The 12,629-nt window shown below is 38.3% G+C and overlaps 1 protein-coding gene across 2 annotated transcripts in view; it reads left to right on the top strand.

The window, feature by feature from the left end:
* tdp1 (tyrosyl-DNA phosphodiesterase 1) overlaps positions 1-12,629 on the top strand; it is a 53,619-nt gene that overhangs the window by 12,783 nt on the left and 28,207 nt on the right. For both annotated transcript variants that reach the window (XM_037541717.1, XM_037541716.1), the window contains exons 8-13: positions 3,020-3,190; positions 3,356-3,434; positions 5,815-5,997; positions 6,908-6,956; positions 7,268-7,334; positions 10,086-10,193. In XM_037541717.1, the coding sequence (XP_037397614.1) occupies positions 3,020-3,190; positions 3,356-3,434; positions 5,815-5,997; positions 6,908-6,956; positions 7,268-7,334; positions 10,086-10,193 (657 nt within the window). The remainder of the gene's footprint in view (positions 1-3,019; positions 3,191-3,355; positions 3,435-5,814; positions 5,998-6,907; positions 6,957-7,267; positions 7,335-10,085; positions 10,194-12,629) is intronic.

Raw genomic sequence — 12,629 nt, 5'->3', positions numbered from 1 at the left:
AATTCTTATATTAAAGTTAAGAACATCTTCTCCTTCTCATGTAAAGTTGCCATTTTGGAGATTCAAGATTTTCTTAGAACAGAAACAATATACAAAGGTAAAAACAGATGAACCAAATGGATTGCTTATTTTAGACCAAACCCAACCACTAAAAGGGCCATATAAAAATCTCAGCAAATCTCAGGCCCACAGAACGTTTACATTTAAACACACCAAAACACCAGCAGCAGAATGTAGCCACGTGTAGTGAACCTAGAAATATTACTTGTCAATACTGGATATGTTTCAGCTACATTATTTACTGTTAAGCCTCTTTAAATGTTCCCAGGATGCAGGTCTTTTAAACTCACCTGTGTGCTTGATTTAGACACCTGACATCTTTTCTGCTGCAAGTTCATTCATTCTTGGGACCAGTTTCTGAGCTGCTGAGAGTCTATAGTGTTTATGTTGGTTGAACAGCAGTTGAGAATTAGCTGGTCTGTTTGGTGAAATGATGTGCATTTTGGTAGAAAAGTGCTGTCCCATGGATTGCTGTTGGGAGTGGGGTGTCAGTGGAAATTACATTGCAGTGCGTGCTGGGGAGTTTAACGCTGCTGATTGTGAAATTATGAAATATTGATAGGAAATCAAAATAATTTCGAGAGCTGGACTGGATTGTTTCATGGGCCTGACCTGGCCTGCGAGCCATCTGTTTGGCACACGGGTATTATACACTAAAACTGTAGGTGACAAAAAAGGTTTGGTTTGTGCATCTTACTGTTCAAATGGTAATCAACACAGATGAATGTTGTAATGTACAAAGGCACAACACAAGATAAGAAAGAAATGTTTATGTATTAGACACAGACAGACCAAAGTATCAAGTCTATTACCAAATCTTAATTAAAAATGTTCACTATTCAAATGGCAACGCAGTTGATTGAAGTATGTTAATATTGCATGTTCTGTACTGTTATGCCTTCTATGGCTTTGGATCTAATGTGTTCAGTGTATGCTGCACGCCTGTTTGCCACATCTCGCTCATTTTCAAACATTACACAGAAAGACGTACAGTGATTCTCATTAATGTCCTGCTGCTCCCCCATCAGGTTGCATCTGATCTCATGCGTCTTTTCATTATTCCAACCTCATCCTCTGTCTCGTTGACATTCATATAGCTGTCGGGTTCCCCCCCAGGTCCACCATAAAAGGGCTTTTCTGCTTCTTTCTTTTTAGTAGCACCAATCCGAGTCCATATTGATCTGCTCTGAAAACATCCCAGGGAACGGCTATAATAAGTCTGTCAAGTCCCCATTCAGCAGCAGTCATGAGTACTTTTACTTTTCAAAATGAAATTTAGCGTGCAGAGCTTTTTTCCTGCTTTCCAATTTCTCAGATGCTAAATTATGTTTATTAGAGCCTGTGCATTAACACAGCAGCAGTGGTGATATAGCCATGGAGAAATGGACAAATACAGACATTCAGATTCTTAAAGCTGGAATGAATAATTTTTTTCATTATGGATTGAGGATAATAATAATTATTTGGATTATTAGAGCTGGAAAGAACAATAAGCATGTTCCTTGAAAAACAGAAAATGTGTCCAATAATAAATAAGTTAGCCTTTTTCCGGAGATGTTTCTGAGGAGATTAGATATATAATGAAAAGGAATGTCAAAGAATATTAAGTGAAACGGGCATTTCCTAAACTGGAGTTTAAAAAGTGATTAAAAGCTACAGAGAAAATGGGACTCCTAATAATCATACAAGACATAATATAAACCAAAACAGCTGTTATAGCTTTTCTCGAGGAGAGGAGAGGAGAGGAGAGGACAGGAGAGCATTTTATCCACCCAAAGAGAGCGAGACCATTTGTGCTCTCTTGGACTTCCAGCCATGGATGACTGTAGCATCTGCATTTTTTTCTAATCCTGAAAATGAAAAATGTAATGAATGGTACTTATTGGCTGTTGAATGAAGGGTGGTCTCTGATATTTGCTCAGTGCTTCACATTTTCAAAAATTGTATATACTTTGCTAGGCACGTCTCAGCTAGTTACATAAGTTGACCATTTGTGTCGGTTGACCTTGACAGTCCACGGTTCTATTAGAATCAGCAAAAATACTGCTTGTTGTATAGCCAAGATTCAAATCTCCTGACAATAGGGTGAAAATTCAGGTGGTTGTGCTACTGAAGAGCCTTGAGCATGAAAATTATTATGCAAAGAAATCTTAATAGTGAACTAATGGAAAATGAGGAAAATAACATTAATTTACAATAACCAAAACCTCAAAATAGTTTAGGTAGCTCAACAATATTGATATTGTTTAAATCCATAAGTTTCTGTTGTTTAAGAAACATGATGACTGAGATTTGGCGATCATGTCTTTAATTTTAAACCATTAAAGTATAACATTTAAATCTTAGGGCCTAAATGAATGGTGTAATTGTTTCCATATAAGGTATATATTTATTTCTTAATAAGAACCATTTTTAACAACCAAGGTAAATGTGAAATATTTTTAGTGTGCACAGTAGAAAAAACAAAACTGGGGGATATGTAGATAAACAGGTCAGTATTGCTTTCTGACATTAGCCCCACAGGCCTGGGAAAATGGTGCTAGATGTTGTTTCATGTCTGAATTTCAAGGCTGAATTTGGCTTCTTATTCTCCAGCTTTAGCATAGTTTGTGCTATTTGTATGATGCTTTATCTGCGCTTATTTGTGCTATACTGGTATAAGTGTTATGGCAAAAGAATTTGAGTCAGTATGTCTGAATGTGAATGTGTCTGAATGTGCTGCCCCCTAATACTATAAATACTAAATAATACCAACCTGTATAATAGGCTATCAGAATTTTTAGCCCGTTAAAATCATTGTCAGCCACAATAATTTCCACATTAGTCAGGCCCTAGTAATAGCTGAGGCTGTAGTGTGATATATCAGTCAAGCTGTATTTCTCCCTCACTGTTACCACTATCTGGCACAATTACAGCGGATATCTCGGCAACGAATAAAAAGACTGTGTGTCTCTTACAGACTTTGGATGAGTCCAATGTACCCCAGATTACCTGAGGGAAGCCCAGAGACTGCAGGAGAGTCTCGCACCCACTTCAAACATGATTTGCTGGAATACCTGAGGGCATATCGAGCCCCTGAGCTGGCTGAGTGGATCGAGCGCATCAAAGAACACAACCTGTCAGAAACCAGGTGAAACGAAGTTCTCTGCTTTTCAGCCTAGGCGGGCTGTGTTGAAGCGATGTCATTTTGATTGAATTTTATGTTGTGGGATCTGCCTTATTACTTTCACTCCAGGGGTGTATAAAGCGCAGTCATTTTCGGTTATTAATTTAATTGACTCACTTTATTTTGCAGGATCTATCTTATTGGTTCCACTCCAGGGAGGTTCCAGGGACCTGATATGGAGAAATGGGGTCACTTAAAATTGCGCAAGGTTAGAAAGTCTGTGAGAACATTAAATAATGGCAACAACCTGGAAAGGTGGTGAAAATCACATAAAATGTCCTCGACCTTGAAAAATCAGGAGAAACCAATTTTTCAAAAAAAAAAAAAAATCATGTCAGTCAGTAATATAGAAAGCAAAAATGGCACAGAACATTTGGCGTTTAACACTACCTATCACTGTACAGGTTTTGTTCAGTAATACGTCTTGTCACGACATGAGAATAGAAAATAGCCTTGAGTGTCAACCTGACCATTAAAGAAAAGAGCCATTTTCGCAGCTCCTTCACTGCCTTGAGGCTTCTTGTGGGCTCCCTGTGCCTGCTTTATTATGTTAAAAAAAAAAAGTAATATTTAATGACACTTTGCTTTTAAAGACTTTAAGGAATAATGGCTTTTTATGACTTTATCTGGTGTCTCACTTTATACAAATTATGCAAATGTACCAACCTTATTGGTGAGATATTAGCCCACTACAGATGTTATATGTGCGTTCATTTGTTTCAGCTTTTCATTTTGTGGTGGAAACAAGCTCAAAGCGCCTGTTGTCAAGACTAAATGCATATCGCTGCTGTCGGGACAAATCTCATATCCCGTGTCATTTTTAATTATTTGACCTAGTTTGAAAGAAGCAATTGCCCTTCATGTTGTGATAAAATTTTAAGATGAACAGACCAACATATACTGTCTAAAATTACTTGGAAAGCTATGTTTCTCCATTTACTTCAATTAAAGGTTAAGAGCATTTTGCCTTGTCCTCTAAAGTTACCTTTTTGGAGATACAAGGTTTTATCCCAACAGCAGCGATATGTGGCTGTGGACCTGAACCTGATGCTAACCTTAACCCTAAACCTGGACCTAACCCTAACGCTGTTGAATGTTGATGTTCTCCACATAGTTTAACAAATTGTACATTGGTAGAACATCTAAAGCAGGGGTGGCAAACTCAACAAAAGGGCCATATTAAAAAAAATCTCAGCAAATCTGTGGGCCATTGTTTATTCAAAATATGCCAAAACTTAATAGGCACTGAATATTTATTCAAAAATAATTATAAATAAAATTGTTTTAGGTATTTGTTTTTTAACTGTCTTTTTGCTTGAACTAGACACTGCATCTTTTCTTTTTGTGTAACTCCTGGCCCATAAATTATTGTTGTAGAAAGGGGGTCAGAATGCACACTATGTTGCAGTGCATGCTGGGGACTGTAGTGCATCTCAGGGTGAAACAGATGATATAATGAAAATAATTTCACAGGCCGAATGGAACTGTGTCACGGGCCTGACTTGGCCCGCAGGCCTTGTGTTTAAAGGAAGCTGTGTACTATGCAGATAAAGTGAGCGTTTTCTAAGTTACATTAACATAAATGTAATATTAATGACAGGAGCTAGAAGTGTATGTCATATCTTTATTCTTCAGATTCAGATTTATATCCTTATGCCAATTGGTGCTATATAGATAAATACTTGGCTAATAACAAGTCATCAGTCTGTTCCATGCAAGCAAAGTGAAGAAATTTGGCTGGGTTGTTACTCTATCTGTATGAGTCAGGCAAAGCTATAAAGTGCAGTGTAGTTCATGAGAAACTGAATCTGGATCAGCAGGGACTCCACAAATTCTCCTTTCTGACATTTTGTCTTTCGTTTCATGTTCAGAACACAGCACACCATTTATTCCATTCACGTATCTGGTCTCTAACTCTGTGCTCAAAAAGAACATAGTGATAGTGGTGAACGGTTGGTCAGTTCAGTCTGTGTTGTTTCTTTTACTCTTGACAGAAAGTGACAAGAGAACATTGATAACTCAGGGACATGCTTTTGATTTGCGTATCTGATTTTACATAAAATTCCCAAACGTATGTAGGCTCTTGTTTATCCCCTGTTTTTTCTGAAATCCAGGGTTTTAATATGGAATTGGTTCCACTTTGCTGCAGTAATGGCCTCTACTCTTCTGGGAAGGCTTTAGATTAGATGTTGGACAATTGCTGTGAGAATCTGATTAACACAAGAGTGTTAGTGAGGTCAGGTACTGTTGGATGGTCAGTTCTAGATCACTCCAGCTCATCCCAAAGGTATTGGATGGAGCTCCATCTTCAGATGACACATTTTCACTGCTCCACAGCCCAGTGCTGTGGGCCTACACCTGTAGCTGACGATTAGACCTGGTGAGTTTATGCGGTTGAGTGACTAGGTCAGCAGTCAATGCAAATCGCAGGTGTTAAATTCAATAATTAAAGGGGCTATATTGACCCGGTCCACTCCTGATGAATGGTGCATTTGATATGTTTACTAATATTAGTGATGTTTTGAGTGTGCGTGACTGCCAGTGGCCTCTGCTTGAAATCATCTACACTTTTTACTTTTTGCCTTCAGCTGCTGAGTGAACACACATGCCCAGTACAGAATGCAGAACAGTGGCCAGTGATTGGTCAGTTCTCCAGTATTGGCTCTATGGGCCTTGATAAGACCAAATGGCTTGCAGCAGAGTTTCAACGAACACTGACGACGCTGGGGAAGGCTAGCTCATCATCCAGTCCAGGCACATCAGTGCTCCTGGTAAGTATTCCAAAATAACTGTCTGCCTTATTCTCACTTCATTATAGTGTACATGCCTCGAGAGGTGTTAGGAATAAACGCAGAACATTTCCCCTATAACCTTATGTGTCCGTTAGGATGAATGAACACTTGGTTGTCTCTGTTGATCTAATGAGAGCTAAATGAGGTAGCCTGAATCTGCGCCTCAGGCAGCTTCTGTTTCCTGGAATTCCAATGAGCGAGGATATATAGGGTTGTTGAGAGTGTGCTGTATATGGTTCTATACATTTTTTTAAGGGTTCTATACAGCACCAATAAAGGAGCTTGCAGAAGTGTGCTACATGGTCTGCACGCCAGAGTCTTTGTGTTCTCCTGCAAGCTCACTGAAGTGGTGTAAAAGCATTCTAGCTTGTCCATGCATTAAAGAATCGATTCAGCTTGTCACAGGAAAGAAACCTGTTTAATTGGTAATTGGCTGCAGCTAAATGAAGTTGGCAGCAAAATCATGACCAAACCACAGAAGTCATCTTGCAGTTATGGAAAACGTTTCATTTATAGAAGTGTCTTCTCAAATGTAAGGTCAGAGATTGATTTTTCTTGATGGTTCTTGTTAAATGTCAGTGATAACAACAGTACAGCACCCCACTGAGCCTGCACTGGAGACAGTGGAGGCAGATAGTGTCATCCGGCCTCAAATGGCATCGTGTTATTATGCTCTTCTGATTGGAATGAATGTCATTGTTGAGAATACAAAAAGCACTCGCCTTTCATAGGACACCCCTTCAGTGCAGGCATTATTGAGAGACTAAATAGATTTTCTTACTTTAATCACCAAACACTTAACCCACACAAGCGGAAAAGGCTGCTGGGTCATAAGTTTTATGTGTGAATCGTAATAATTCATGGTGGTTTTTTTTTTTTTTTTTTTGAGGTCTATCCTTCGGTAGACAACGTTAGAACCAGCTTGGAAGGTTACCCAGGTACCATTTCACTTATTGTCTTTAAATAAAATGAGCTTTTTCTTGTTTGTCTTCATTTGTTTGTAAATGTTATTTTGTCTTTTAGTCATCCTAAAGCAGTAATTGGTGCCTTTAGTTTCTCCATTACTCCAGTTCTTTTCAATGATTTGCTGCAAATTCAAACCTTTTATTATTGACATATAAAGTTCTGTACCTCATATGCTCTATAAAAGAAGCCCCTGTTGCCGATTTCAATTACCTAAGACAAAATTAAAAAAGAAATGGGCTTTATCATTTATTTAATGACCTTTTTTTTTATGGTGTTGCTGCAGCTGGAGGCTCCTTACCTTACAGTATACAGACAGCACAGAAGCAGCTCTGGCTCCATTCGTACTTCCAGTGAGTTCTTCACGTTTGACACTTCTCTTTACTTCTTTCCACATGACATAATCTTCAATGATATTAGATGTCCGTGTTACTCTCTGTTCTTGTCTGAGGATTTGCGTTATGGATATTTCTCTGTGGAGTTCTTAGAAGTGCTTCTAACTCAAACCTCTCCACAGTGCTAAGAGCCTCTCTGAAGAGCTGTCCAATTCCATAAATGTCATCTTGAGGAAATTCATAGAGGGTCTATTTTTCCTCTGTCCCACTAACTAGTAATTGACCAGTGAGTGGCTGTGGTATATTCATAACCGGCCTCTTCCAATCCAAACCGGAAATGCATTGACAGTGACTTGGCTCCATTTTAATATCTTTCCTGATCTCTGTGCTTTTACTGCCATCTTGTAGAGAGTAGAGACCAACTGATATGTCAGCCAAACAATAATATCAGCCAACCTTGACCATGGGTGTTTTATCGCTGTAAGTAGAAATATCACAGATAAGTGTGCGCGCTTGTATGTATGTATGTATGTATGTGTGGGTGGGTGTGTATGTATGCATCGCTGTTGTCAGATCAAAACCAGATTGAAAACTTTACAAGAGAAGGAAAAAAAAAACTTTTATTGACTTACTTTTATTGTAAGTCAATGGAACCAGAATTTTTTCTAAGTCAATTTGGGCCGTTTCTTTTGATCCATTCATCATTCACCAGCTTCACTCATAAAGAAAAGGACAACAATCATTTTCATATTAATGTCAAAAACTGAAAAGCAGCAAAAAAATGGAGATATGATTTTTTTTTTTTGTTTGTTTCTGATAACAGCTATATGATATGATCATGTTTACAGACAGTGATAAAACCAAGAAGAGTCATTTGCTGTTTAATTGTACCACAGCAATGCTGGCTGAGCAAATGAATTCAAATCGAAGCTTAAGTGTGAGATTTACATTTTTGGTTGAATAAAACTGAAAAATATGAGGTAATTAACAGAAACCAAACTATAAAGAAAATCATTTTTTGGTAGCTCCACCCACAGGACTACAATATTAATAGAATTTATGAATTTGTTTTCTGGTCACAGTCATATCTGTCAGTAAGGCCCTGTCCACACATATCTGTTTACTTTTAAAACATAGTTTTTGGTCTTATGTTTTGGCCTTCTGGGAATTTTATGTAACTGAAAACACTCTTGCTGGTGGAGAGCTTGCACATTTCATTTACTGAGCATACAGAACTCTGCCTTAAACCAGACTCACAACTGAGCTATTTCCATGCACTCAGCAGTTTGAGTGTTGATATGTCTACAACTGAATTTAGCTGCACATTTTTATTATACCGTTGTGCGTGGATGATAAAATGCACTGCACTCAGTTCTCATAGACTTAGATTTTCAAATCTGTAAAATATCTCAGTGACTCAAAAGATATGTAACTTGATCATTAGTTGAGATTTGAAGAAGAAAATCCTACATCCATAATTCAGATGGAGTGAAAAGCTGAAAACAGTTTCTGTACAATTAACAGAGCTTTTTACTTTGGTATGGACTATGGCTGAAAGATTAATTGGTTTTATACTGAAATCACAATTACAAAGAGTAAAATTTTCAAATCACAAGAGCTGCAATTTTTATTGTAGCATATAACATCAACACCGTAGTCTTGTTTTTACATGTTTTACGTGGAGAAGTTTAACCTTTGGATAAGGTTTTGGATAAGTCTCTTCTAATTATTGTACAGAAATATCACCCCAAATGAGGTCTCAGCAGCGTGAAATTATGACGAATGTTGAGTTGGATTGACTTCCGATGGAATTCCGATCTGGCTGTTCAGACGGAGTCACTTTGCCGCATATTGGATACGTGTTGTATTTCAGTACCCCATATTAAAGCGTCTCAAATCGTAATTGAAAATGTCATTTTCAGTGTTTATCTGTTCACACAGACACACATCTGTGTCGAAGATAAAGATCAGATTTGGGCCACTTTTACCTGCTCTGTTAACGTAGCCTAACGCTCACTGAAAACTGCCTTCTTGTTTCAGGGGGCTTAGTTTTTTTACTTTTTAATTTTTTTGCAATGTGTTTGATTGATAATGACCAACATATTATGACAAACAGTTTGGTCTAAGTTATTGTTTCTTGTTTCTTCCATTTTGTGTATTTTACCTTTGCTGTCCATTTGATTACATTTCCAATACAGTTCGATATGGCCTCATCTCAAATATCTTTAAGAATATTTTTTCAAACTACATGCTATATACTTGTGCAGGAAAAATCTGCGATCTTTCTCAGTCTCTGTAACTTTCTAACAAACACCATTTGTTTTTCTCTCTCTCTCTCGCTTTCTCTTTATCACTCCTTTTCTGACTGTCCAATCTATTGATGTTCCTGTTGACCTTTCTCTCTCTCTGTGTGTGTGTGTGTCTCTGTCTCCCTCTCTCTCTCTGTGTCTCTGTCTCCCTCTCTCTCTCTGTGTCTCTGTCTCCCTCTCTCTCTCTGTCTCCTCTCTCTCTCTCTCTCTCTCTCTCTCTCTCTCTCTCTCTCTCTCTCTCTCTCTCTCTCTCTCTCTCTCTGTCTGTGTGTGTGTGTGTATCTCTGTCTCCCTCTCTCTCTCTGTGTCTCTGTCTCTCTGTCTCCCCTCTCTCTCTCTCTCTCTCTCTCTCTCTCTCTCTCTCTCTCTCTCTCTCTCTCCCCCTCTCGCTCCCTCTTTACCTCCCTACCTCTCTCTGACTGCAATCTATTATTGTTTCTGCTGACCCCTCTGAGAAAAGTCGCTGGAAGGCTGAGGTGACCGGCAGAAGCAGTGCAATGCCCCACATCAAGACCTACATGAGGGCCTCTCCGGACTTCTCTCAGCTGGCCTGGTTTCTCGTTACAAGGTTAGAGACAGCTGGAGCGTGACTCCTGCACAGTCAATCTCTCATGCTGAACTGAAGGTGTGAAGTCAGACCTGTCATTTTAGAATTTGCTGTCTGTAATCATTTTCTCGCTGAGACTGAAAAATGTGTATGAGATGCTTCATGAAACAGCACTTGCTGTAATGCCGCACACTCTAAAAAGAAAGCAGGTCTGTTGGTTGTTGTCCTGCCCGAGCCAATGTTCTGACACTGCTTGTAGCCTCACCATCCCTAGAGAAATACTCAGACACCCACTCTCTCGCCCTTGACAGACTGCTTATTTTCTCTAAAATATCTAAGCTGTGCTGGGTATTGGTATTGTTCCATCATGAGGGTTCCTTTAGGACTCACGCTGACCTCTGCACACATTTACCAAACATAATTCAGATTTGTGTTTATTGAAGTTTTCAGCCATCCCGATTTCACTGGCCATTTCCTAACAGCTAAACAGCTAAACTTCCTGTTTGTTTTTACAGTGCTTTTTTCAGAGTCTTTGTGTTTATGGTTTTTCAGGTTAGATTGAGTGAATGTCAGTTCAGCCCTCTGGACTCTGAACCAGGAATGGGTTTTGTGCTAACCTGCTTTGTAGGTCACAGTCCTTCAGTATGATTGCGGCTGTAAAGACTTGTTCACTCCATTTAAGTACCACAACGAGTGCCCGGTGGACTGTAAAACACAATGAAGCATTAAAACGGAGCACTCCTCTCTTTGATTATCTTTCAGATTGTGCCTCAGAGTCTGCTATTGAAAGCTGTTTGAAATGGGTACAAGTTGCCACCTCTTAGAGTCTGACTTCTGTATGTACTTTAGGGCTGGGCAATATTTCTATACTATGATATTGACAGCATGATTTGGCTGCAGCATACAAAGTAAAGAATATCAGCCTCTTAGAGGTTCTCTCTGTGTTCTGAGCAGTTTGGAGATATTGAGCTTCAAAGAGTTTGCATTCCAAATATCAAAAACGACATGGAACGCGTATCTTGCATACATGAAAATGATAGAAAACCTAAATGTATTCTAAATGTGTAATATCAAAATCCTGTGAAATTTGTAAGTTAGTTTTTTGGAACAGCTCAAATGCAGATAGAACCTTCTAATCTTAAGGTTCTATCTGGCAAAACATCACAGGAACACAGTTTACTTGTAATTCATTTCAAAATATAAAGTTGGTGTTGTAGCAGTGTCTACCTGTATCACACAGGTAAAATTAATGCTTTAATTACATTTTAATGACAAATATTTCTTGTTTTTAGCACAAATCATATTTTTGTTGTTCAAAAAATCATTGCAGGTTAAGTGCAAAGTTCAGTGCTAAATATTTTGTCCAGTGCAGAAGTCACTTTTAGATAAAAGCTGTTAAGTTTCCATTAAGGATAAGTTTCCTTTAGTTATACAGCAACCGCCTACTGTAATATTTGCAACATATTTGATAGATTATTAACATTATATCATGACAAATGCTTTAATTAATACATTTTAATACTATTTTGTATATTGAACTATGCTGGCCATTTGGTTACATTTGTGATACAGTTCCATTTGGAGTAATTTTAGGAGAAGAAAACAGGTGTTTTGACATTCTGTTAACGTAGAATAGATGTACGTAATTGAAATATCAACTATCATGATATTGTGACATAATGGAAAATATTGCGCTGTTGAATTTTATCAATACCCAACTCTGATGTGTGTGTAATAGTTGTGGTTGACACGTCTGAAACGTCTCCCAGATCAGTGCATTTTGTAGTTCTGTTAGAGAGTGCCGCTGTGCGCTTTCCATCCCTAGCCAGTATGAATGGTCAGCGCCCTGCACCTCTGTCTGAAGAGTGGCAGTTTTAATCATGATAAATTTGCACTGAGAAGTGGAGAGCATTTTGAGCTGCGTCTGCAGGTCCGTTGCGCCAGGCCCAGCTGAGTTATTCATTCTCTTTCATGAAGATTAAAGCCTGCAGGAGATGTGAGGTGCCTTTGCCAGAATCTGCCATGTTTTTGCCTTTTCTAATCTCAGCTCGGGTCTCCAGCAGAGAAACCCTGATCATGGGAGACTAAACATCGTTTTTGCTCTGTCATGATTGAAATTCCAAAGCATTTGTAGTGTTATTGTAATGTTATCATATTAAAGAAGGAACAGGTGAGTTGAATCTAGAGTTTAATTTGACTGCAGTTTGTTTTGATGTGAATATGCAGCCATATCATGCATGTTTAATGCAGTCTTATGTAAACGTTTGGACACCCCTGGTTAAATGACATATTTTGTTGATTTTCTAAGTAAAAATAAGTTAACACATCATCTACAACTTCAACATGGCATTTTTTCTCCAAATTTTAGTACACATCTTCAAATTGGGCGGAGGAAAAAAACTAAATATAAAATGTGTGAAAACTTTTGCAGAAACTTTGTTGTATTTATTCTTTTTT

Source organism: Pygocentrus nattereri, chromosome 10, assembly GCF_015220715.1.
Source record: "Pygocentrus nattereri isolate fPygNat1 chromosome 10, fPygNat1.pri, whole genome shotgun sequence".
Lineage (NCBI taxonomy): Eukaryota > Metazoa > Chordata > Actinopteri > Characiformes > Serrasalmidae > Pygocentrus > Pygocentrus nattereri.
This window is presented reverse-complemented; position numbering and strand designations above follow the sequence as displayed.